The 27,442-nt window shown below is 49.2% G+C and overlaps 1 protein-coding gene across 1 annotated transcript in view; it reads left to right on the top strand.

Moving 5' to 3' along the window:
- MEI1 (meiotic double-stranded break formation protein 1) overlaps positions 1 to 27,442 on the top strand; it is a 576,193-nt gene that overhangs the window by 217,262 nt on the left and 331,489 nt on the right. The window contains exon 14 of the mRNA XM_089687729.1: positions 1,196 to 1,287. Within this exon, the coding sequence (XP_089543855.1) occupies positions 1,196 to 1,287 (92 nt within the window). The remainder of the gene's footprint in view (positions 1 to 1,195; positions 1,288 to 27,442) is intronic.

The raw sequence follows: 27,442 nt of genomic DNA, 5'->3' as shown, positions 1-27,442 counted from the left end.
TCTAATGTTTGTGTAGTATTATGTTCAGCAGACTGTGTTCTTCTATTGTTGTGACTTAGATGACATTCAGAGCACATTTTATGCCCAATTCATGCAAACCTCCACGTAATCCCAAGGGGTTCACATACTTTTTCTTGCAACTGTATGTATGATTTGATCATCTTCTAAGCTAAGAGATTGTGTGCTGAGCTTTAGGAACTTTATCTATCCATTCATCTGAAGGGTGTTCTGGCCTAACTTTATTTATACATTTCCATGTACCTTCTCTTATTAGCATCATTTTCATCTTGAATTTCCAAGACTGGTAGTTCTGTTTTGTCAGATTTGCAAATTAAAGCTTTGTTGCAACTGTGTTACTGGCCATTTTCTTTTATTCTGTTGCAGTCTTCTTTCTGTTGCTGTACCTTGCACTTATTTGCTGTAGTAGGCTGACTGGGAAACTGGACCCATAACCTGTTAGAATTTTTTTTATATAGCCCTATGGAACAGTCCACATGTGCTTTTCTGCTTCACTGCAAGAAGGAAACAGGAAACTTTATTGCAGAGAAAAGACCTAGAGTATACAGTACCATAGATGCAGCTACAAACTTACAAACATTGCTATCTACTGGTTTAAGATTATATCTCTACTGAATACTGATGTAGTTGTTGTATAAAATACATGAACACTGTATGCAAACAGAATAATACATGTATAGCAGTATTAGAATGAACAAATTAACGCAAATGAATAGTGAAGTAAAAATCATTTTTTAACATGCAACCAGTAATATACTATTGTGTACAAAGAATTTCACATGGTGGGTACTGACAATGCATAGTGTTAACATTCTGTTTACATTTGAAAAATAAGGGGGTTGATTTACCTAAGGCAAATAGATTGTGCATTTTTTCATGTGCAGTTTTACTCTGCAAGGGAATTTGCTCCAGAGCTTAGTAAGTGAGGTGAAGTTTCGCTTTGCAAAGAATACCCAATCACATGCAAGAAAAAAAGAACAGCATTTTTGATTGCACATGATTGGGTGATGGAAGTCAGCAGAGCTTCCCCTAATTTACTAAGCTCTGAAACAAATTCCCTTGTGGAGTGCAACTGCACTTGAAAAGTACATGGCCTCTTTGCCAGTTCTGCTGTGACAATTGGTTTTTTTACTGTTAAAAATAATTTTGATTTTGTAATATTATTCTTTGTTTCTAGAAGAAAACTGTAAATAGAGATGGGATCAGAAGAGTCACAAGATATGGACAGCTGCTTACAAATACTTTGGAAAGTTTTCAGAACGCCTGCAAGTGAGTGATTATGCAGACATACCTTTCAGCTGAGATAAATTTACCTTCCTTTTTTACTTCTATGATCAGATTTCCTGTTAGCAGTACCGAGACAAGGTCATCCAGCTTCCTGGGAAAGATGCCAAACTGCACCCCTTCCCCTTTATTATGTGCAAGCTTTGGGGATCCTACCCCTAGAAGTCATCCGCAGAAATAAACCCAAAACCAAAAATGTAATATATTGCAGCTTACCAATCATTAAATATGATGACTGCACATTTTCTTATTTTAGGCTTTTTACTTCTGTTTTCACCTGGTCAGTAACATGTCTCCTGTATTAGAGTGCCTCCACTCTGGATGAGGGTGCAACAGAGACACATTTGGACAGCAACATTTTCAGTCTGGCGGGAGAGTTAGATGTACTAGCAGATTTAGATGTACTAACAAATTGAAGCCTAACCCCAGCTTATACATTATAAGCAGTTACAGCAAACAGTTTTTTCCATTTGAGTTAAAGGTTTTACACAACTAAAAGCTGATCATTGCAAGCACCCCTATCACTGGTATATGTTTTTTTCTCAACACTCTAACTGCTGCATCTGCAGGACAGCTTATTCTTTTGAAAAACAATAGACTTAAGCAAGCCATTAATTTTTTTTTCAGTCAGGAGGTTGAATGAAAGAAAATTACTTGATTCCCCAATCCGCACACTCCATGCTCCAGCTATACCAATATACCATTAATAAAAACAGGAGAAGTCTGTAAAGCTCACCATACCCTACATAATTTGATTGTACAATCTCCTTTAGATCTACAATGAACTATGTAGTGCAAGGGCCTGCCTAACTGGATACAGAGTGATTAGATAGATAGGTGTGTCCTCCAATTATATAGTTTTGGTAAATCTAAAGGAGATCGTACAGAGATTGTACAATCGAATTGTATCGTGTATAGCCAGCTTTGTAAAAGTACTTAGGGGGCTCTCCTCCTTGCCCACCCCTTGTCCTGGCCCTGCCTGTTAGAGAGTGGCTATGTTTGTTATCCATAGTCCCACTGTATGAATGGACATAGCCACCATCATTTGCTAGCTCCAGAGATGAGTGAAGGACTATGGGATTTGTCTTGTGCAAAGAGCAGTGCACATAGCTACAACCAATATGCAGTGCACAATCCAAGCAAACTAAAGTGAGGGGGGAAAAGGGGAGGGGGAGATTTGGAAGCTAACGGAGCAGGGGTTCACTGGGCACAATTCACTAAGCGGTATCTTTTTTTTTAAATCCAAACAACTTTTATTGTCAAGACAATGAAAAAAATGGAACAGTTCGTACAGAATCTTCAATAATATTACTGCACCAACAGAATTATACATAAAAAGAACAATATGGATACGCAGATCCTGTAACAGACAGAATAATAAAAGTATTGACCAATCAAAACAGAGAACACAAGCATCCAAAGCCATCTTGACAATACCTTACTTTTTCCTTTTACCTTGTATTTCTCCTCGTCCAGATGTAAACATAAATGGGGGAAAGGAACAAAGCCAAAAGTAAACCATCAGTAAAAAAAAACCAACTGGTTCACCCGAGACATCTCATCAGAGAAAACTGTGAATACACATGATCTCCCCAAAGGGGAGAAGTGGAGCTACATGCCCGATATAAAATATCATACCTGCAAGAGCCGATCTGCTAATAATTGAGGAGAGGCGAGCCCAGGTGTATCTAGCCAACCCTGCTACACCAGCCGGAAATTACGATAAGCATTGTGTGGTTTGTATGTGAGTTATTCCCGTGGGAGTAACAAATTAACATAAACTATCCATGGCTTACTAGTCGGCGGAGCTGACGATAACCAGTACCTTGCAATCAATTTCCTAGCCAGATATAAAAGTCTAGATATCATAATATACACTCCTAGTTGAACAGTTCTTGGTCCAGTGCCCCCCAGCAGACATTTCAAGGGATCCTGGGGAACAGTATATTATGATACTAGGGAAATAAACTGGAGAACCTCATGCCAATATCTATGCAGCTTTGGGCAATGCCAGAGCATGTGAATGAAATCTCCCTGCTGGACCCTACACCTCGGGCAGTTAGGAGAATCTCGCCTGCCCCACCGGTACAGTTGCACAGGGGTCCTATACGCTCGATGGAGAATAACCAATTGAGACAATTTATGAGAGGGATAAAAAGAAATCACCAGAACAGATTCCAGGGCAGCATCCCAGACATCTCCAGCAAGCTCTCCAATATCTCGAGACCACTGCACCCTACCCCGGAGACTAGCAGGATCCTGTACCATGGTCAACAGCTGGGAGTAGATACGGGAAATCATGCCCTTCTTATGGGTTGCCTGAGTTACATCCTTAAGAAAAATTGAGTATGTCAATGTGAGATTGGAGAGCAGAGACTGGGCCTGTACCGCATGGCGTAGCTGAAGATATCAGTAAAATTGCTTGTGTGTAAATGTAAATTCTGTTTGCAGTTGTGAAAAGGACTTTAGGGTCACCCCTGAGTACAGCTGAGATATATATTTCAGGCCTCGATCCCTCTATTCTTGAAAAACCTCCAGTTTAGCTAGTTCTCAATATTGCGGATTGTTCCACAAGGGGGTACTGGAGAGAAACCCGGTAATGTGAAAGGATGTTTTTACCACTCTCCATACGCGTGTCAGAATGTCCACGGTTGGAGCCGTGGATGGAAGGACCGGTAGAGCCATCTCAAGATGAGAGAGAGCCGAAATGGTGGAATCAGGAAGGGAAATTAGACTTATAATGTGATCATTATTATCAGATGAATCCCAACCAACCAGTTGCTGCAATTGGGCTGCCAGGAAATATAGTCTAGGCTCAGGAACCACCAGCCCCCCTGACTCCTTGCCATATTGCAACGTGGACAATTTTATCCTAGCCATCTGTTTTTTTCCCAAATGAGACTCCTAAACTGGGTCTCTATACGATAAAACCATTTCTTAGGAATCCATATGGGAGAATTATGGAAAATATAAAGAAGTTGCGGGGCCCAAATCATTTTAATTAGATTGACCCTACCCACCACAGACAGAGGGAGCTTGTACCAACTGTTCCACTTCAATTTATGCTGATGGAGTAGAGGTAAAGGTTTGAGAAAAATGTACTGTCTAGGATCAGGAGAGACTACCACCCCCAAATACTTAAATGTAGACACTACTTGTATGTACTATGCAAGGGCTGGGAGAGGGAGGTCCACAGGATCCACGGGCATCAACACTGATTTATGCCAATTCATTTTAAAGCCTGAAAAGCGACCAAAATGTTCAATAAGGGTCATAACAGTATCTAAGGATGTGGAAGTATCGCCCAAATATAACAGTGTGTCATCCGCATTGAGGGATATCTTTTCCGAGAGAACACCCCTATTAAAACCAATGATGTCCGGAGATTGTCGCACCAAAATCACTAAGCGGTATATTACCGCATCCGAGTATGAGGTAGGATACCGCATAGCATTTTAAAAAAAAATTAAAATTTTAATTCACCAAAAAACACTACTAAAATACAACATGAGTTATTTTATCAAGTCACGCGGTATTTTAGTAGTGAAAACTATGTGTTAATGTTTCAGCTGTCAGCGGGGTTCCCCACTGACTGAAAGTAAAAGAAAGAATTGCCGGCAATTAAAAAAATAATTTAAAAAACGATGTGGGGTCCCCCCTCCTATCCATACCAAGCCCTTCGGGTCTGGTATGGCTTTTGAGCGGAACCCTCACGCCAAAATTTTTATTTAAAATGGCGTGGGGTCCCCCCCAAAATCAATACCAGACCCTTATCTGAGCATGCAGCCCGGCAGGTCAAGAATGGGGGGGACAACTGAGCATCCCCCCAAAGCACCTTGTGGGGGCTTATCGGAATCTGGAAGCCCCCTTTAGCAAGGAGGCTCCCAGATCCCAGCCCCCCCTATGTGAATGAGTATGGGGTACATGGTACCGCTGCCCATTTACAAAAAGAGTGTAGTGTGCAAAAAGACAGGAGACAGGCTTTGAGTTTTCAGTCCGCCCCTATAGTGGAGGATGTTGCAAGGAGACAGAAAACACTATAAGAAACTGTTTCATGAAAAATAGACTACAGGTCCATTAGATAGTGGGATGGATTATTTTTAAAGGATTTTAGGCCATTTATTACTACATACAGACACATCCTAGTTTCAAGCAAACATTTCCATTCTTGAAACCAGGGGCGTAGATAAGGGGAGAAGGGGGGGGCGCAAGTGAAAATAAGGTGGGGGCAGTGCCCAGACTAGGGGTGTTTGGGAGCGGTGGCGGTGGGGGCAGTGATGAGCAGCGATCTCCTGTATGGCTTTCAATGAAGCAGCTGGAAGCCACAGGAGGGAGAGGAGGAGTTGCGGCTTCCAGCTGCTTCATTGAAAGCCATACAAGAGATCGCTGCTTGTCACTGCCCCCACTGCTGAATAGAACATTCCCGATCGTTCTGTTTTCTTCCTGGCCCCTCCTCTCCACCCCACCGCTGCTGTGTCCTTTTCAGTGCCCAGCCCCTTCCTCCATCCTCCGCACCAATAGGAGAAGAGGGGAGAGAGGCTGGATCTGCTCTGCCTCCCCCTGTGCCCACCCACACTCCAGTCTGTGCAGCTTCAGAGGATGTGTGGGCGGGAAACTGAACACAGAGCAGCCGACAGCTCTGCTTCTGACTGAGTGATGTGAGTCCCACCTCCCTTCTGTCAAGAATCGTGGCGGCGCACAGGTCGGCGCATGCGCAGAACGCCGAGGCGCATTAGCCGGCGGGCACTAGGACATAGGCAACTGCGGTGGCCGTGCATGCGCACTCGCAATCGCGGACACGTGCCTGGCACCAATGACAGCGCAGGGCACGCTATTTAAACCAGCCCTGTGCAGACTCAAGTTGCCGTATGGTCTTTGTTCCTTGTTCCTTGCTGATCTGTTCCTGAGAGATATCCCTTGTTGCCGACCCTGCTTGATCCTGGTTCCTGTTGACTTCTCCTGCCCTGACCTCTGGCTCGTTTTACTACTCTTCTGCCTACTCCTGATTGCTTGACCTCCTGTTGCTGAACCTGGCTTGTGACCTGACTATTCTCTGCCCGCTGCTCTGTACCATCCTGACTCCACTGTGACTGACCTGGCCCGTCTGACTACGCTATACCTGTACTGTTATCCATCCATCCATCCTGCACAGATCCAGTCCCCCTGCCCAGGCCTGCCAGCCTCTTCACATCAGGCTCTCTTCTATTACATACCTCCGGCGGTCCCCTCTGCCACAGTTGGGTGCACTCAGGGGTCGCAACCTGGTCTCGGTCTGCTCCAAGTCCATCCCCACCATCCGGGGCCCTGGTGAATAAGCATATTGGGGCTTAGACTCCGCGTCCTGGGTAATCATGTTCTGTGGATCACTAGAGGTACCGCCGGGCGGTGCATAACAGTACCATACGGCCTCCTCCCGGGATCTGAGATCCCTTTCGGGCGAATATTCCCTTTATCCAAGCGAGAGCTGGGTGTATTAAAGGAATACATAGATGAGAACCTCCAAAAGTGTTTCATTCGCCCTTCCACGTCACCAGCTGGAGCTGGAATCTTTTTTGTGGAAAAAAAAGACAAGTCCCTAAGGCCCTGCGTAGACTATCGGGAACTAAACAAGGTAACGGTGAAAAATCGCTACTCGCTTCCTTTAGTCCCTGAGCTATTTCAAAGGCTGAAGTCGGCATCTGTTTTTACTAAGTTGGATTTGAGAGGTGCTTATAATTTAGTCCGCATAAGGGAAGGAGATGAATGGAAGACAGCATTCCGCACCAGATTCGGGCACTTCGAGTACCTGGTCATGCCCTTCGGGCTATGCAACGCACCGGCCACATTTTATAAATGATGTGTTCAGGGATTATTTAGATATCTTTGTCGTCGTCTACTTAGACGATATCTTGATTTTCTCCTCTTCGCTGGAGGTACATAGAGGTCATGTCAGGAGCATGTTGGAACGACTACGCCAACATGGGCTATATGCCAAGGCAGACAAATGTAGCTTTGAACAACACAGCATTTCTTTCTCGGGGCTAATCATCTCCACCACGGGAGTTGCCATGGACCCTCAGAAGGTGTCTGCAATCTTGGAGTTGCCAGTACCCACCGATAAAAAGGGTATCCAACGGTTCATTGGCTTCGCTAACTTCTATAGGAAGTTCATCAAGAATTTTTCCGGTCTGGTGTCCCCCATTAGCCAACTCACCAAGCAGGGGGTTTGCTTCTGGTGGACACCTGAAGCACAGGTAGCATTCGAATCCTTGAAGAAATTATTTACCGCAGCTCCTATCCTAAGCCACCTGGATTCCTCCTTACCCTATATACTGGAGGTGAACGCATCTGAGAACGCAGTGGGGGCGGTCCTGTCCCAAAGAAGGGGCATCAAGGAAATCATGCACCCAGTAGCCTTCTTCTCTAGGAAGCTCACATCAGCAGAGAGAAACTATGATATCGGAGGGGGCTACGCACCCGATCTTAATTTTCACGGATCACAAAAATGTAGAATATTTGAGGATGGCTAAGTGCCTGAGACCATGCCAGGCCAGATAGGCACTATTCTTTTCAAGGTTCGTGTTCCACATAACCTATAGACCTGGATCCAAAAACACAAAACCTGATGCGCTCTCGCGCATGTTCGAGGACCCTGAAGAGGTGCCTAAGCCAGACACCATTTTGTCTACAGGAAATTTTCTTGCCCTCCAATCCGAACTGCGGTCCAAGTTGCAAACTGCCTCCTTAGGAATGCCAAGTCCACCCAGGAAGGACTTTTGTGGAAGGAAGAACAGATCGTGGTACCCGAGGAAGCCTGTATGTCAGGGACCCAGGGCTTCGCGGCGATACGCTGGGTGGCGCATGCGCAGAACACCGATGCGCACTAGCCGGCTAGCGGCAGGACCTGGGCGATCGCGGCAACAGCGACGGCCGCGCATGCGCACTTGCGATCGCGGACACACGCCTGGCACCAATGACAGCTCAGGGCACGCTATTTAAACGAGCCGGGAGGGATGTACATTGCCGTTTGGCCTTAGGGCTCGTTCACACTTGGCTGTTTTACAAACGCTTGCCAAACGCCCCTATAGCGTTTTGCAAGCGTTGGTCCGGCGTTTGCGGAGCTTTTTTTAACGCTCGGGAAATGCTCCGCAAACGCCGCATGCGCGGTTTAGTGGCGGTTGCTAGGCGTTTGCCGAGCGTTAATACCGCCCCACAAATGCCTATAATGCAGTTTGAGTGGTGTTACCGCTCCGCAAACGCCCCGCAACTGCACCGCAAACGCCGGCCGGGCACCATAGACGAGAATAGGAGGCTTCAACGCCTCCTGACTTGACCAGAGGCGTCCGTTTTGCCGCAACGCGACGCAAACACTCCCGTTAGAACAGCACCATGTGCTGTAATGTGCAGAATTGGCAGAGGCATTTGGGAAGTGGTAAAAACGCTTCCCAAACGCCTCTCTGCCGCCTGCACACAACGCTAGTGTGAACGTAGCCTTATTAATCTGTTCCTGTGTTCTGTTAGTGAAGCTTCCCTGTTGCCGAACTCTGCTTGATCCTGACCCTAAAAGAATAATAAGACTTAGTCCTGCGCCAAAAACTACACAATCTAAATCTAAATCTAAACTGCTGCTGTGCAAATTGTGAAAACACAAACCATAGAAAATACAAATAAACAGCGCAAAATTAGACTTCTAAATCCACTCATAAAAAATTATTATTATATAAAGTGTATAAATTAATAGTGCATATCCTTAATTATATTGTTATCAAACACCAAAAGTCCATGTGTGATCAGAAAATTCCAAATAAATAGCTTATTTGGAATTTTCTGATCACACATGGACTTTTGGTGTTTGATAACAATATAATTAAGGATATGCACTATTAATTTATACACTTTATATAATAATAATTTTTTATGAGTGGATTTAGAAGTCTAATTTTGCACTGTTTATTTGATCCTGACCCTGCTGACTGTCTCCTGCTTGATCCCTGGCTCGTCCTGACCACTCTCCTGCCTGCCCCTTACGATTGATCTTCCGTTGCTGAACTTGGCTTGACCTGACCATTCTCTGTCTGCTCCTCTGGTACCTCGCTGCCCGCATGTTACCGACCTGGTCCGCCTGAGTATGCCATACCTTACTGTGTCCGTCCATCCATCCATCCCGCATGGATCAGTCCCTGCTGCCAGGCCTGCCAGCCTCTTCACATCAGGCCCTATTCCTTGCACACCTCTGACGGTACCCTCTACCATAGCCGTATTTAAAATTATATAGTGAAGCGCTTTAAATTACAAGTGCAAAAAAAACCTTAAATCATATCAGCATCATGTGCAATAACATTTCCTCCCAGCAGGGGGAGTAAAAATCAGTTTTTAAAATTAACACAAACCTCTATTGAGAAATAACATACACAGTGATATGCCTATAAAATATACAGTGTTCCCTCGCCACTTCGCGCTTCATGTTTTGCGGCTTCAGTGCTTCGCGGGTCAGCAGCCACATTGTGGAAAGGAGCGTTGTTTCATGTTGATGCACGAGAGAGAAGGATCCCTGCATGTTAACCAAAGAGATGAGTTGACTCAGAGTACTGTACTGTACATACCACGGGCTTTCATAAAGGCGCGTGATTGGTTTCCAGTGTGACATCGACCAATAAGAGTACGACTGGATTTATCCCTGTGAGTTGATTGTCTGCGCATCATTGCAGCCTCACCTAGCATCTTCTCTTGTTGTATCTCGCCAGTCTTGTCCATGATGTTGACTGTCTCGCATACATTCCTGGGGGCAAATACTACTTTGCGGTTTTTCAGCTTTCGCGGAAGGTTCTGGTCCCCATTAACAGCGAAAAATGAGGGATCACTGTATATGTGTTCAACACAAACTAAAAGTGCATATGTTACAAATGCAAACCGATAGACAAACCACAAATAAGTGATTATCACACTCAATATGATCATTACTATTCTTTACATGTGAAAAAATACTAAAAACAAGTGAACACCATAATTAAAAATATAAGTATACCTTATAACCCTGAGGAAGTCACGAGGTGCGTCGGTTGGTACGTCACTTCCGGTGACGCGTGTCCGGACGCCGCGGCCATCTTGGATTCCCCCTGTAATATACACGATTACCCAGAGGATGTGGTAAAAAGGCCTGTATGAAAATTCTACAATGTGAGTGCAATACTTTATTTATCTTTTCATGTTATAATAAAATTACTACACTATGGAAAGTTTTTTGTATTCACTATATATCGGGGAGTGGAGATAAGTGAGAAGATATCCGGGAAGGAGGAGATTGCCAAGTGAGGAGATACCACCTAGGTGGAAATTGCTGTTTGGCCCTGTGTGGGTCTAGGAGGGGAGGTGAGCGGGCATTGCTGCCATTTGGAGGATACCATACACACTAGAAGTGGATCACGTTTTGTGAGCAGCACACTTAGTTGCACTTGCATGGACTGTTTTGCACTAGTGATTGTCTGTTTTATTAATAAATAGAGCAACCGTTTTAAGTGTGATGCACGGATTTGTTTTGCTCTTACTATTATTCTGTTGTACTTTGAAGGAAAGTATTTATACTTATATTTTTAATTATGGTGTTCACTTGTTTTTAGTATTTTTTCACATGGATATATAAGAATAGTAATGATCATATTGAGTGTGATAATCACTTATTTGTGGTTTGTCTATCAGTTTGCATTTGTAACATATGCACTTTTAGCTTGTGTTGAACACATATATATTTTATAGGCATATCACTGTGTATGTTATTTCTCAATAGAGGTTTGTGTTAATTTTAAAAACTGATTTTTACTCCCCCTGCTGGGAGGAAATGTTATTGCACATGATGCTGATATGATTTAAGGTTTTTTTTGCACTTGTAATTTAAAGCGCTTCACTATATAATTTTAAATGTGATTACACTCGGTGGGTAAAGAGTTGAGTGACAGCAGCTAAAATAATTAAGTTTACGTCCATTAAGCGCAGAAGGATTTCCCTTTAATTTTGACTATACCATAGCCGGACGTACTCAGGGGTCGCAACCTGGTCTCAGTCTGCTCCAAGTCCATCCCCACCATCAGGGGCCCTGGTGAACAAGCAGATTGAGACTTAGACCCCGCGAACTGAGGAACCCCGCGCTGTGGGCAGCTAGAGATATCGCCAGGCGGTGGCTGACAGTACCAAGTGGCCAGATGACGGAGCCTGGAAGATTACCATCCCCGTTGGAGGACATATGCCAACACTTGGTGGCGCTAACCCAGGTGGTAAAAACTCTGCAGGAGGGTTACACACATTTGGAGAGGCGAATTCAGACACTAACTACGTCAGCTTCTGCACCGCAGGATTCGGGTCCCTCATCCTAGGCTGGAGGTTCCCCAGAATCGCCTGCTGGAGTGGTGGTCTCCATGCCTCCACCTGAACCTCGCGTGCCAATACCAGAAGGGTTCAGTGGGGATCGAGCAAAATTCAGGGCCTTCTGCAATGCCTGCTAGCTCTACTTTAGCTTACAGCCGCGAACCTTCTCTACGAAATCTGTGAAAGTGGGGTTCGTTATATCTCTGTTACAAGATGAACTCCAGGCCTGGGCCCACCGACTACTGGAGGCCCATCAACCACAGCTAGATACAGTATCGACTTTTTTTGAAGCAATGGCGTTGCTATATGATGACCCGCAGCGGGCAGCGTCAGCCGAATCGGCCCTACAAGCACTCCGACAAGGTCGCCGGGCAGCGGAAGAGTATGCTGCTGAGTTCAGACGCTGGATGGGGAACACGCAGTGGAATGATGCGGCCCTGCGACATCAGTTCCGCGTGGGATTGTCTGAGTCGCTTAAGGACGAACAACCAGAGTAGGCATACCAGCTACATTGTAGGACCTAATAATTCTGGCTATACAGATCGACCGCCGGTTGCGGGAACGCAGGATGGAAATGTCCAGCCAGGGTCAGAGGCCTACATGGGTGTTACCCCGCGTCCCAGACCAGTCCACTTCGCTTGCTGGAAATCGGTACTTGGAGATGGTCGACACGCCTGAACACATGCAAGTGGGATTAACCCGTCCTTTATTGACGTTTGAGGAACACCAGAGACGCCGGCTCAACAATCTCTGCCTGTATTGTGGGGAAGCAGGTCATGTGGTACGTTCCTGCCCAGTGAAATTAAGTAAGTGTGCCTCTGTGTTTTCTGCCGCATCTCCCACCTATCTTAATAATTCTAATTACTTAGCAGTGCCTATCTCTTTCCAGCTCCCCGGAAGGACCGTGTCAGCGACGGCAATCATTGATTCCAGAGCCTGTAGCTGCTTCGTAGATCTAGATTTTGCAGCACAGCAACAGATCCCCCTACAAACCAGGGAGTGTGAGTTAAACATCTTTTTAGCCGATGGGTCCCGTATTAAGTCAGGGGTGGTAGACCGGGTGACCCCACCTCTTTGTGCTACAGTGGCTGGCCACCATCGGGAGATCCTCCGTCTGGATGCCATCGCATCCCCTCTGTTTTCAATTATTCTGGGGTTTCCTTGGTTACGGGCACACGACCCCCAGATTAATTGGAAAACTGGCTCAATTCAGTTCAGGTCCCCCTACTGTCAGGAACATTGCTGTCCTCAGGTTCCCTTAGCATCGCGTTCCCTATTGTGCATGGACACAGACGCAGAACTGACTCAAGTCATTCCCCCGGCCTACCACAGCTACCTCGACGTATTCAGTAAGTGAGGAGCAGACAACCTTCCCCCACACTGGACCTATGACTGCCCCATCGACTTGCTTCTGGGTTCTGAGGTTCCCTTTGGGCAAATATTCCCTCTGTCTGAGCGGGAGCTGGGGGTACTGAGGGAATATATTGACGAAAACCTCCAGAAAGGGTTCATCTGCCCTTCCACGTCACTGGCCGGGGCTGGGATTTTCTTCATAGAAAAGAAAGATAAGTCCCTAAGGCCCTGTGTGGATTACAGGGAGTTAAATAAGATTACGGTGAAGAACCGCTACCCGCTTCCCCTGGTACTGGAGTTATTCCAGAGACTAAGGTCAGCGTCCATCTTCACTAAATTGGATTTAAGGGGGGCTTACAATTTAGTCCGCATTAGGGAGGGAGACAAGTGGAAGACAGACTTCCATACCAGATTCGGGCACTTCGAGTACTGGGTCACGCCCTTCGGCCTATGCAATGCCCCAGCCACATTCCAACATTTTATTAACGATGTTGTAAGGGACAGTCCGGCGGTACCACTAGCACTCCACTGAATAGGCGTCCCCAGCGCACGGAATCTAAGTCCCAGAGTGCTTGTTCACCAGGGCCCCTGTTGGTGGGGATGGACTTGGAGCACCCCGAGACCAGGTCATGGCTACTGGGTATGTCCGTCAGTGGTAGTGGTATACACCGAGGGCTCCCACGGGAAAGAGTCTGATATGAGGAGGTCTGAAGACCCCACTGCGAGGGATGGATGGTTGAGCAATAGCAAGGTCAGACAGGCCGGGTCGGTAACAGAGAGGACGGTGCGGTACAGGGCAGCGGGCAGAGAATAGTCGGGTCACACGCCAGGTCAGCAACAGCATATTCATCTGCCGCTCGTCGGCCTTGCCGAAGCGTGTACAAAGTGGCTTCAGCCGAGGCTGCCCGCTGTGGGTCATCGTATAAGATAGCCATCGCGTCAAAAAAACTGTCAACCGAACTTAGGTGAGGGTCATTCTTTCCCCGTAGTCGGTGGGCCCAGTCTTGGGGTTCACCCTGCAGGAGGGAGATGACAAACCCCACCTTCACGGATTCAATCAAAAAGGTCCGCGGTTGCAATTCAAAATAAAGAAGGCAGGACTTACGGAACGACCTGAAGCGTGTGCGGTCCCCGTGGAAGCGCTCTGGTACGGGTACTCGGGGTTCAGCCGCAGGAAGTGGTGCGGAAGCCCCTGAAGCTGGTACATGGGCCGCTACGGCCGGGGGTGCGGGAACCGCGGCCTGTGGGGCAGGAACAGATATAGTGCAGGTCTGGAACTGATTTTCAATCTGTAAACATCTGTCCTGCAGGGCCGATACGGCCTGTGTCAAATTAGACAGGTGCCTGCAGATTTCCTCAAGCGGGGAAGGCCCTCCTCTAGACTCAGTCATGGCCTTCTGGTACTGTAAGGGACCGCCCGGCGCTAGCACTCCACTGAATAGGCGTCCCCAGCGCACGGAATCTAAGTCCCAGAGTGCTTGGAGCACCCCGAGACCAGGTCATGGCTACTGGGTATGTCCGTCAGTGGTAGTGGTATACGCCAAGGGCCCCCACGGGAAAGAGTCTGATATGAGGAGGTCTGAAGACCCCACTGCGAGGGATGGATGGATGGTTGAGCAATAGCAAGGTCAGACAGGCCGGGTCGGTAACAGAGAGGACAATGCGGTACAAGGCAGCGGGCAGAGAATAGTCGGGTCACACGCCAGGTCAGCAATAGCAGGTCAGATCCGATAGGGGGCATCCAGGAGAGAGGTCAGACAAAGCAAGGGTCAGGACAGGAGAATATGGCAAGGTCAGGTACAATCCGGGTCAATAACTCACAAGGCGCAGGTTCAGGAATACAGGTAGGACCAGAAGGCACTGAATGACAGCTCAGGGCCGTTTAAATATCGCGCCCTGCACTGCCATTGGTGCCCAGCGGGCGGCCGTGGCTTCTACTACGCATGCGTGAACTCGAACGCCGCGGCCGGCCCGGACCTAGTGCCCGTGTCCCTGCACAGGGCGGCGCACTGCGCCTGCGCCAGGACCATCGCTGCGGAGATCGCGGAGATCCCTGACATTGCCCCCCCCCCCCTACGGGCAACCTCCGGATGCTCACCCGATCTCTCCACCACGGGTGATCACGAAGAAACCTCTGGACAAGTCTGGGTGCATGGACATTATGGGCTGGTTCCCAAGAATTGTCCTCAGGGCTATAGCCCTTCCATTTGATTAGGAATTGGGTCTGGCCCCCCCTCCTTCGGCACTTCAGGATTGTTTCTACCTCAAATTCTTCTTCTCCTTTGACAGTTATGGCCTCCGGAGGTCTGGATTCTCATTTTGGGAAGGCATCTGGGATCACTGGTTTCAGCAGGGACACATGGAAGACCGGGTGGATCTTGAGTGTGTCAGGGAGGACAAGTTCGTAAGCCACCTCGTTGACCATCCGCTTAACGTAAAAGGGGCTATAAATTTAGGTCCCAATTTCTTTGAAGGGCAAAGCATCTTTAAATTGGATGTAGCCAACCAAACCTTCTCCCCGGGCCGCAACACCAGATCTCCTCTTCGTTTCCTGTTGAATGCCTTCTTGTAGTCCTCTTGAGCCCGACTGATGGCCTCTTGTAGTTTTTTGTTGTTCGAGGAAAAAAAACGTTAATGCGTCTTGTGTTGCTGGAACTGGGCATTCCGAGACCAAATCCGGGAGGAAGACAGGATGAAACCCATAATTGGAAAAGAACGGGGACTGCCCCGTTGCTGAATGGCAAGCGTTGTTGTACGCGAATTCCGCCAAGGGTAGAAGTGGCATCCAGTCATCCTGAGCAAAAGATGTGTAGCATCGCAAGTATTGCTCCAGGGTCTGATTGGTCCTTTCGGTCTGTCCGTTAGTCTGAGGGTGGAACGCAGAGGAAAGGGACAATTTGATGTCCAGTGCTTTGCATAATGCACTCCAAAATCTCGAAGTACACTGGACCCCTCGGTCCGAGACAATGTCTTCGGGAACCCCATGCAGTCTTACAACCTCTCGAATGAATACTCGTGCAGCTCGGCTGCCGATGGAGTCTTCTTCAATGGAATGAAGTGGGCCATCTTGGATAAACGGTCCACGACCACAAGGATTGCCGTGTGGTCTAGTGATGGTGGAAGCTTGACTATAAAATCCAGCGAGATTCTTTACCAAGGTCGTTCAGGAATCGGTAAAGGCCGCAGCAGACCCCAAACTTTGTTCCTTGATGGTTTGTTCTTCTGGCAGGTGATACAGGATCTTACATAGCCCTTACAATCTTTAGCCATGTCCGGCCACCAGAAGGAGCGTCGGAGAAGCTCTAGGGTCTTATCTGGGCCAAAGTGCCCTGCCATCGGGTGGTCGTGGCAATGTCCCAAGACCAGGGTTCGGGCTTCCTCCGGCACCATAATCCGATCTTCCTTCCATAGGAGTCCCCCCTTGTTCTGGAGGGGCACCCCAACTGGGGTTGATACGGTTGTGGAAGCCTCCATTATCTTGGAACGAAGGTCCGTCTGAAGTGCCAAGAAGTTTCCCGAAGACAGGATAGTGTCAGGCGCTGGGATCTCCTTGGCGTCCTCGTACATGCGTGATAACGCATCTGGCTTTGTATTTTTTGATCCATGCCTGTACGTGATATGGAAATTAAATCTTGAAAAGAATAATGCCCATCTCGCCTGTCGTGGGCGTAAACGCTTGGCGGTCCTCAGGTATTCCAGATTTTTGTGATCTGTGAATATCAAGATGGGGTGCGAGGCACCTTCCAGCAGGTACCTCCATTCCTCTAACGCTGTCTTGATAGCCAGTAGTTCTCGATCACCGATATCGTAGTTTCTCTCCGCAGGGGTAAGTTTCCGTGAGAAAAATGCTACAGGATGAAGCAATTCCTTGGTGCCCTTCCGCTGGGAAAGAATGGAACTTACTGCATTCTCCGATGCATCTACATCTAAGATGTAGGGTAGGGCAGCATCTGGGTGACCCAGAATGGGTGCCGAGGTGAACAGCTTCTTCAAAGCTTCAAAAGCTTCCTGAGCCTCTGGCGTCCATCTGAACCGAGTTCCAAGCTTGGTTAGCTGAGTAATGGGGGAGACCAGACCCGAGAAGTTCTTGATGAACTTCCGGTAAAAGTTTGCGAACCCGATAAATCGTTGGACGCCTTTCCTGTCCGTGGGTTCAGGCCAATCCAGAATTGCAGCGACCTTCTGAGGGTCCATTGCGACCCCCGCGGTGGAGATAATCAGGCCCAGAAAAGTAATGCTGGATTGTTCAAAGCAACATTTATCTGCCTTGGCGTACAACCCATGCTGCCGCAACCGCCCCAATACCCTTGCTACATGTATTCTGTGCTCCCCCAAGGAAGGTGAGAAAATCAAAATGTCGTCTAAATAGACGATAACAAAGATATCCAGGAAGTCCCTAAAGATGTCATTCACAAAGTGTTGAAAGGTGGCCGGTGCATTGCACAGCCCGAAAGGCATGACCAAATATTCAAAGTGACCGAAGCGGGTGCGGAATGCCGTCTTCCACTCATCCCCCTCCCTTATGCGAACCAAGTTGTATGCTCCCCTCAAATCCAGCTTTGTGAAAACCACTGCCGCCTTTAAACTCTGAAATAACTTCGGTACCAATAGCAATGGGTAACGGTTTTTGATTGTGACCCTGTTCAATTCCCGGTAATCAATACATGGCCTCAAGGTTTTGTCTTTTTTTCTATAAAGAAAATTCCCGCCCCTGCTGGAGAAGAGGAGGGGCAGATGAACCCCTTCTGGAGGCTGTCCTCGATGTATTCCTTCAGGGCCCCCAACTCGAGCTCCAAAAGGGGGAAGATTCGCCCAAAAGGAATCTCTGAGCCAGGTAACAGGTCAATGGGACAGTCATATGGGCGGTGGGGGGGTAGAGTATCGGCTCCCCGTTTACTGAACACATCTAGAAACTCATGATAGGCTGCAGGAATTACCTGCTTTAAGTCGACATCCCCTTCAGAGCACAGGAGGAACTGGGGGACCTCCGGGCCCGAAGTGCGGCAGTGTTCCCGACAGTATGGGGAAGGGAAAGAGATTACCCCAGTTTCCCAGTCAATTTGGGGGTTATGGGCCCGTAACCATGGGAGCCCCAGAATGACTGGGAAAAGGGGCGATGCAATAGCATCCAGGCGGAGGAGTTCCTGGTGCTGGCCGGCAATGGCAGTGCAAATGGAGGGGGTCTCCTGGTTAACTACCCCCGATTTTATCCGGGAACCATCGGCCAAAAATATGTTGAACCCTTTTTCTTTTAATTGGAGGGGAATACCCTGCTGGTGAGCAAAAGTAATATCCAAGAAGCAGCTGCATGCCCCCAAATCAATTATGGCCGTCACCTCCATGGTCCTTTCTGGGAGCTGAATGGAAAGGGGCACCACTAAGTATTGGGATGGACTAACATTGCCAATAGACAAGGATGAAGAGGTGCACTTACTCAGTTTCTGCGGGCAGGATCGTACCATGTGACCAGCTTCACCACAGTAGAGGCACAGGTTCTGGGATCGTCTGCGCAGGCGTTCCTCTGGAGATAATTTAGGCCGTGCCAGGCCAAGCTGCATGGGTTCAGGAATATCTCCAGGTGGCAGGTTCTGGATGTTTGGCCTAGTTGTTTGGCTGGAACCTTGAAATGACCCCCAGGTACTTCCGCGACCCTGACTGGACCTCTCAAACCTGCGTTCCCGCAGTCTACGGTCAATATTAATGGTTAGTGAAATTAAGTCCTCTAATGTCTCAGGCACCTCCACCCGGGCGAGTTCATCTTTCAGGGCTTCTGATAGGCCCATACGGAACTGATGCAAAAGTGCAAACTCGTTCCAGCGTGTGTCCCCCATCCAACGCCTAAACTCAGATGCATATTCCTCTGCCGCTCGTCGGCCTTGCCGAAGCGTGTACAAAGTGGCTTCAGCCGAGGCTGCCCGCTGTGGGTCATCGTATAAGATAGCCATCGCGTCAAAAAAACTGTCAACCAAACTTAGGTGAGGGTCATTCTTTCCCCGTAGTCGGTGGGCCCAGTCTTGGGGTTCACCCTGCAGGAGGGAGATGACGAACCCCACCTTCACGGATTCAGTCAAAAAGGTCCGCGGTTGCAATTCAAAATAAAGAAGGCAGGACTTACGGAACGACCTGAAGCATGTGCGGTTCCCGTGGAAGCGCTCTGGTACGGGTACTCGGGGTTCGGCCGCAGGAAGTGGTGCAGAAGCCCCTGAAGCTGGTACATGGACAGCTACGGCCGGGGGTGCAGGAACCGCGGCCTGTGGGGCAGGAACAGATATAGTGCAGGTCTGGAACTGATTTTCAATCTGTAAACATCTGTCCTGCAGGGCCGATACGGCCTGTGTCAAATTAGACAGGTGCCTGCAGATTTCCTCAAGCGGGGGATGCCCTTCTCTAGACTCAGTCATGGCCTTCTGGTACTGTAAGGGACCGCTCGGCGCTAGCAATCCACTGAATAGGCGTCCCCAGCGCATGGAATCTAAGTCCCAGAGTGCTTGTTCACCAGGGCCCCTGATGGTGGGGATGGACTTGGAGCACCCCGAGACCAGGTCGTGGCTACTGGGTATGTCCGTCAGTGGTAGTGGTATACGCCGAGGGCTCCCACGGGAAAGAGTCTGATATGAGGAGGTCTGAAGACCCCACTGCGAGGGATGGATGGTTGAGCAATAGCAAGGTCAGACAGGCCGGGTCGGTAACAGAGAGGACGGTGCGGTACAAGGCAGCGGGCAGAGAATAGTCGGGTCACACGCCAGGTCAGCAACAGCAGGTCAGATCCGATAGGGGGCATCCAGGAGAGAGGTCAGACAAAGCAAGGGTCAGGACAGGAGAATATGGCAAGGTCAGGTACAATCCGGGTCAATAACTCACAAGGCACAGGTTCGCAGGTTCAGGAATACAGGTAAGACCAGAAGGCACTGAATGACAGCTCAGGGCCGTTTAAATATCATGCCCTGCGCTGCCATTGGTGCCCAGCGGGCTTCTACTGCGCATGCGTGAACTCGAACGCTGCGGCCGGCCCGGACCTAGTGCCCTCGTCCCTGCACAGGGCAGCGCACTGCGTCTGCGCCGGGACCATCGCTGCGAAGATCCCTGACAGATGTGTTCAGAGACTTTTTGGACGTCTTTGTTGTCATCTACTTAGATGACATTTTGATTTTCTCCTCATCCCTGGAGGAGCATAGAGGTCATGTCAGAAGCGTGTGGGGCGACTCCGCCAACACGGGCTGTACGCAAAAGCAGATAAGTGCAGTTTCGAGCAACATAGCATTTCCTTCTTGGGGTTAATTATTTCCACTACGGGAGTAGCCATGGACCCCTAAAAGATCTCTGCCATTTTGGAATGGCCTGTACCCGCCGATAAAAAGGGTGTGCAGCGATTCATTGGCTTCGCCAACTTCTACAGAAAGTTCATCAAGAGCTTTTCGGGCCTCGTCTCTCCTATTACCCAACTCACCAGACAAAGGGGTACACTTTAGGTGGACACCTGAGGCACAGATGGCATTCAAGTTCTTGAAAAGGCTGTTTACCGAAGCCCCTATATTGAGCCATCCAGATTCCTCGTTACCTTACATCCTGGAGGTAGACGCGTCCGAGAACGCAGTAGGGGCAGTGCTTTCCCAGAGGAAGGGCATCAAGGAACTGATGCACCCCGTGGCCTTCTTCTCCAGAAAACTCTCGTCTGCGTAGAGGAATTACGATATTGGGGACCGGGAACTCCTGGCTATCAAGGCGGCATTGGAGGAGTGGAGGTACCTACTGGAAAGAACCACACACCCGATCTTGATCTTCACAGATCACAAAAACCTGGAATATCTGAGGACGGCTAAGCGCTTGAGGCCACGCCAGGCCAGATGGGCACTCTTCTCGAGGTTTGTGTTCCATATTACCTACAGGCCGGGATCAAAGAACACAAAACCTGACGCGCTCTCGTGCATGTTTGAGGACCCTGAAGAGACTCACAACCTGGACACCATCCTGTCTACGGGGAATTTCCTTGCCCTTCAGACCGAGCTACGGTACAGACTACAGGCTGCATCTGTGGGAATGCCAAGTCCGCCCGGGGTTTCCTTGCAGAACAAGGAAGGACTCTTGTGGAAGGAGGGACGGATCATGGTTCCCGAAGAAACCCGTACTGTGGTCCTGGGACATTGCCACGATCACCCACTGGCAGGCCACTTTGGAGTGCGTAAGACCTTGGAGCTGCTGCAACGCGTGTTCTGGTGGCCAAGCATGGCCAAAGACTGAAGCGTATGTGAAGACCTGTGCTATTTGTCAGAGGAACAAACCCACCAGGAGCAAGGACTGGGTTCTGCTACGACCCTTACCAGTACCTAATAGGCCATGGGAAATGATTTCCATTGACTTTATCATGGAGCTCCCACCGTCCCAAGATCACACTGCCATTTTTGTGGTTGTGGACCGCCTGTCCAAACTGGCCCATTTCCTGCCATTGAGAAACACGCCCTCGGCTCCGGAAACAGCGCAAATCTTTGTGAGGGAAGTGATAAGGCTTCATGGGGTTCCACAGGATATTGTCTCGGACAGGGGAGTCCAGTTCACTACGAGATTCTGGAGAGCACTATGTGAGATCCTAGGAATCAAACTGTCCTTGTCATCGGTATATCACCCACAGACCAACGGGCAGAGGGAACAAACAAATCAGACTCTGGAGCAGTATCTCAGGTGCTACACCTCCTTCCTCCAGGATGATTGGCTGACTCTTCTGCCATTAGCTGAATTCGTGTACAACAATGCGAATCACTCTGCTACCCGACAGTCTCCGTTCTTCGCCAATTACGGGTTCCATCCCACATTCCTGCCCGACGCGATTCCAGAAAGTTTGGTGCCGGCTACACAGGATATGCTGAAGTTTTTTTCTTCAAATAACAAAGTATTACAAGAAGCAATCACAAGGGCTCAGGAAGATAATAAAAGGGCCTTTGACAAGAGAACGAGAAGCGAACTCATTCTGCACCCTGGGGACCAGGTCTGGCTAGCCATGACAAATCTAAAGATGTCTTGCCCATCAAGAAAACTGGGACCAAAATTCATGGGTCCATTCAGGGTAAAACGAAAGATTAATGAGGTGGCGTACGAGCTCACACTTCCCGAATCCTTTAAGATACACCCAGTCTTCCACGTATCTTTGTTAAAACCCGCAACACCGGAGCTTTTCCCGGACCGGAGGTCCAGACCCCCAGAGGCCATAAATATTGACGAGGAGGAAGAATTTGAGGTTGAAACGATCCTGGACTGTAGGAAAAGGAGAGGCCAGACTCAATTTCTCATTAAGTGGAAAGGTTATGGCCCGGAGGAGAATTCATGGGAACCAGCCCAAAACATCCATGCCTCTAGAGTAATTCGGGAGTTTTTCAGTAACCACCCACAGAGGAGAGAGCAATTGGGCATCCGGTGGCTGCCCGTAGGGGGGGGCAATGTCAGGGACCCAGGGCTTTGCGGCAATACGCCGGGCGGCTCATGCGCAGAACACCGACACACACTAGCCGGCGAGCGGCAGGACCTGGGCGATCGCGGCAACAGCGACGGCCGCGCATGCGCACTCGCGATCGCGGACACGCGCCTGGCACCAATGACAGCACAGGGCGTGCTATTTAAACAAGCCAGGAGGTATGTACATTGCCGTTTGGTCTTATTAATCTGTTCCTGTGTTCTGTTAGTGAAGCTTCCCTGTTGCTGACCTATGCTTGATCCTGACCCTGCTGACTGTCTCCTGCTTGATCCCTGGCTCGTCCTGACCACTCTCCTGCCTGCCCCTTACGATTGACCTCCCGTTGCTGAACTTGGCTTGACCTGACCATTCTCTGTCTGCTCCTCTGGTACCTCGCTGCCTGCACGTTACCGACCTGGTTCGCCTGACTACGCCATACCTTACGGTGTCCGTCCATCCATCCATCCCGCACGGATCAGTCCCTGCTGCCAGGCCTGCCAGCCTCTTTACATCAGGTCCTATTCCTCGCACACCTCTGACGGTACCCTCTACCATAGCCGGACGTACTCAGGGGTCGTGACCTGGTCTCAGTCTGCTGCAAGTCCATCCCCACCATCAGGGGCCGTGGTGAACAAGCAGATTGAGACTTAGACCCCGCGCCCTGAGGAACCCCGCGCTGTGGGCAGCTAGAGATACCGCCAGGCGGTGGTTGACACCGTACCTTGGTCCTGGGCTACTGCCACGATCATCCATTGGCAGGCCATTTTGGAGTAGGTAAGACTTTAGAGCTGTTACAGTGCACATTCTGGTGGCCGAGTATGGTCAAGGACTGCGAATCATACGTGAAGACTTGTGCCATTTGTCAGAGAAGCAAGTCCACCAGAAACAAGGCTTGGGGTCTACTACGACCATTGCCAATACCCGACAGGCCATGGAGAATTATCTCCATAGACTTTATAGTCGGAGCTCCCACCTTCTCAAGATCACACTGCAATCTTTGTGATTGTGGATCGCCTGTCAAAGGTGGCCCATTTCTTACCATTAAAGAACACACCTTCGGCTCCTGAGACAGCACAAATTTTTATCAAGGAAGTTGTAAGACTCCATGGGATTCCTCCAGTTCACCTCGAAGTTCTGGAAAGCCCTATGTGAAATCCTAGGAATCAAATTGTCCTTCTCATCCGCATATCGCCCACAGACAAATGGGCAGACCGAAAGGACGAACCAGACATTGGAACAGTACCTCAGGTGCTACACGTCCTTTCTCCAGGATGATTGGCTGATGCTCCTGTCGTTAGCCGAATTTGCCTACAACAATGCAAGTCATTCCCCCACCAAACAATCTCCGTTCTTCGCTAATTCCATCCCACGTTTCTGCCTGATCTGATTCCAGAAAGTTCGGTTCCCGCTACACAAGATATGCTAAATTTTTTTTCTTCTAACAACAAGGTGTTACAAGAAGCATTTGCAAAAGCCCAGGAGGATAATAAAAGGGCTTTTGACAGAAGAAGAAGAGGCGAACTAATCCTGCATCCTGGGGACCAGGTCTGGTTAGCTACAACTAACCTGAAAATGTTGTGCCCATCAAGGAAACTGGCACCTAAGTTCATGGGTCCATTTCAGGTGAAACGAAAGATTAATGAAGTAGCATATGAGCTCACACTTCCTGAATCCTTTCAGATACACCCGGTTTTTCATGTATCTTTATTAAAACCTGCAATACCGGATCCCTTTCCGGACCGTAGGTCCAGACCCCCGGAGGCCATAAACATTGAAGGAGAGGAAGAATTTGAAGTTGAGGCAATCTTGGACTGTAGGAAAAGGGGAGGCCAGACGCAATTTCTTATTAAATGGAAAGGCTACGGCCGGAGGAGAATTTGTGGGAACCAACCCAAAACGTCCACGCTCCTGGATTGGTCCAAGAATTTTTCCGCAACCATCCACAGAGGAGAAATCAGTTGGGCATCCGGGGGCTGCCCGTAGGGGGGAGGCAATGTCAGGAATCGCGGCGGCGCACAGGTTGGCGCATGCGCAGAACACCGAGGCGCATTAGCCGGCGGGCACTAGGACATAGGCAACTGCGGCAACGGCAGCAGCCGCGCATGCGCACTTGCGATCGCGGACACGCGCCTGGCACCAATGACAGCGCAGGTTGCGCTATTTAAACCAGCCCTGTGCAGACTCAAGTTGCCGTAAGGTCTTTATTCCTTGTTCCCTCCTGATCTGTTCCTGAGAGATATCCCTTGTTGCTGACCCTGCTTGATCCTGGTTCCTGTTGACTTCTCCTGCCCTGACCTCTGGCTCGTTTGACTACTCTTCTGCCTACTCCTGATTGCTTGACCTCCTGTTGCTGAACCTGGCTTGTGACCCGACTATTCTCTGCCCGCTGCTCTGTACCATCCTGACTCCGCTGTGACTGACCTGGCCCATCTGACTACGCTATACCTGCACTGTTATCCGTCCATCCATCCTGCACGGATCCAGTCCCCCTGCCCGGGCCTGCAGCCTATTCACATCAGGCTCTCTTCCATTACATACCTTTGGTGGTCCCCTCTGCCACAGTTGGGTGCACTCAGGGGTCGCGACCTGGTCTCGGTCTGCTCCAAGTCCATCCCCACCATCAGGGGCCCTGGTGAATAAACAGATTGGGGCTTAGACTCCGCGTCCTGGGGAATCCCGTTCTGTGGATAACTAGAGGTACCGCCGGGCGGTGCATGACACCTTCCTTCCTTCTACCCCTCGCTTTCTTCCTTCCACCCCTTCTTCCACCCACCCCTCCCTTCCTTCCACACACCCCTCCACTCCCTTCCTTCCACCCATCCCTCCCTTTCTTCCACCCACCCCTCCCTTCCTTCTATCCAATCCTTCCTTCCTTCCACCCACCCCTCCCTTTCTTCCATCTACCCCTTCCTTTCTTCCACCCACCCCTTCCTTCCTTCCACCCACCCCTTCTTTCCTTCCACCCACCCCTCCCTTCCTTCCTTCTACCCACCGTTCCTTCCTTCCACCCACCTCTCTCGCCCTTCCTTCCACCCACCCCTCCCTTCCTTCCTTCCTTCCACCCGCCCTTCCTTCTCTCCACCCACCCCTCTATTCCTTCTACCCACCCCTCCCTTCCTTCCATCGACCCCTTCCTTCCTTCCGCCCACCTCTTCCTTCCTTCCACCCACCCCTCCCTTCCTTCCGTCCACCCCTCCCTTCCTTCCTTCCACCAACCCCTCCTTTCCTTCCTTCCACCCACCCTTCCTTCCTTCCACCCACCCCTCCCTTCCTTCCACTCACCTCTCCCTTCTTTCCACCCACCCCTCCCTTCCTTCCTTCCTTCCACCCGCCCTTCCCTCCACCCATCCCTCCCTTCCTTCCTTCTACCCACCCCTACCTTCCTTCCTTCCATCCACTCCTTCCTTCCTTCCACCCACCCCTCCCTTCCTTCCTTCTACCCCTTCCTTTCACCCACCCAACCCTCCTTTCCTTCCACCCACCCCTCCTTTCCTTCCACCCACCCCTCCTTTCCTTCCACTCACCCTTCCTTCCTTCCACCCACCCCTCCCTTCCATCCACCCCTCCCTTCCTTCCTTCTGTTTTGGTGGTTTTGCTACCACACTTATTGACTTGGTTCTATCTAAGATTATATATGTAATAAAGGATTACAACCTTTTGTCTATACATGAATTTAGCCAATCCTCATGTGGCTATTACCAATAATGTTAATAGCAAAGGATAACAACTGTGCAAAAAATAAAGATCTAATTTATTTACACAGAAAAGGAAGCTTGCTATTAATAACATAAAACAAAATATAATGTAGCCGGTATAATTTTACAAATAGTAATATTACAATGCAAATACAGAATGTTACCAATACAAAGAGATGTCTACAGGAAAGAAAGTTACAGAAAAGAAACATAGAATAATATGTTACGCAAACATCCTGATGTCTGGGCTTCCAAAAGAGGCAAGAGGGACAAAGAGGCAGAAATGTGAGCAATGGCATACTTTATACCCCCCCCCCCTCCATTCCAGGTAGTCACACCCTTCAATAGGTTCCAGTATTTTGCCATTTCTGTGATTTGTGAAAGATATTGGCCAACTGTAGCTCATCAGATGGAATTTAGAATAGGCCAATGTCCAGGGAAGCATGCCTCCTTTGAAGCCAGTTCCAACAGGATGATCTATGACAATACTCCCTAGGAGGTGTTAGAAATGACGACTCCAGGGCTTATTTAGCCAGGTGGCCATACTGTCATAAACCTCTACAGGAAACCTTTTAAGGGGGGGGGGGGTGTTGAGGTGATGCAACAGATGATAAATAAGTTGCAGGAATTGAGACCCCTATCAGAAGTTCACAATAATGTTAAAAATTATTGTAGGCCCAAAATATCTATCACACTTTCTTCCATCCTTCCACCCATCCCTCCCTTCCTTCCTTCCTTCCATCCTTCCTTCCACCCACCCACTCCTCCCTTCCTTCCTTCCACCCACCCCTCCCTTCCTTCCTTCCATCCACCCCTTCCTTCCTTCCACCCCTCCCTTTCTTCCTTCAAGGGGGAGAAGTTGGTGGGGGAGCCGTAAAAATGCAGCTCAGCTGCGAGCTGAACCCCCCCAGAAAAAAAAAATTATCTACAGCCCTGCTTGAAACAGAAAAATCAGCTGTGTGTTATTTCTATAGTATGACATGACATGAAACTATTCCTTCCTTCCTTTCACCCGCCCTTCCTTCCCTCCACCCACCCCTCCCTTCCTTCTACCCACCCCTCCCTTCCTTCCTTCCACCCAGCCCTCCCTTCCTTCCACCCACCCCTTCCTTTCACCCACCCACCCAACCCTTCTTTCCTTCCACCCTCCCTTCCTTCCTTCCTTCCACCCCTCCCTTCCTTCCTTCCTTCCTTCCTTCCTTCCTTCCACCCCTCCCTTCCTTCCTTCCACCCCTTCCTTCCTTTCGCCCACCCCTCATTTCCTTCAACCCACCCACCCCTTCCTTCCACACACCCCTTCCTTCCACCCATT

The sequence above is a fragment of the Staurois parvus genome, unplaced genomic scaffold (assembly GCF_062004578.1).
Source record: "Staurois parvus isolate SC_StPar_1 unplaced genomic scaffold, SC_StPar_1.0 ptg000436l, whole genome shotgun sequence".
NCBI classification, from domain to species: domain Eukaryota; kingdom Metazoa; phylum Chordata; class Amphibia; order Anura; family Ranidae; genus Staurois; species Staurois parvus.
The sequence above is the reverse complement of the archived record's forward strand: the minus strand, read 5'-3'. Positions and strand labels throughout refer to the sequence as shown.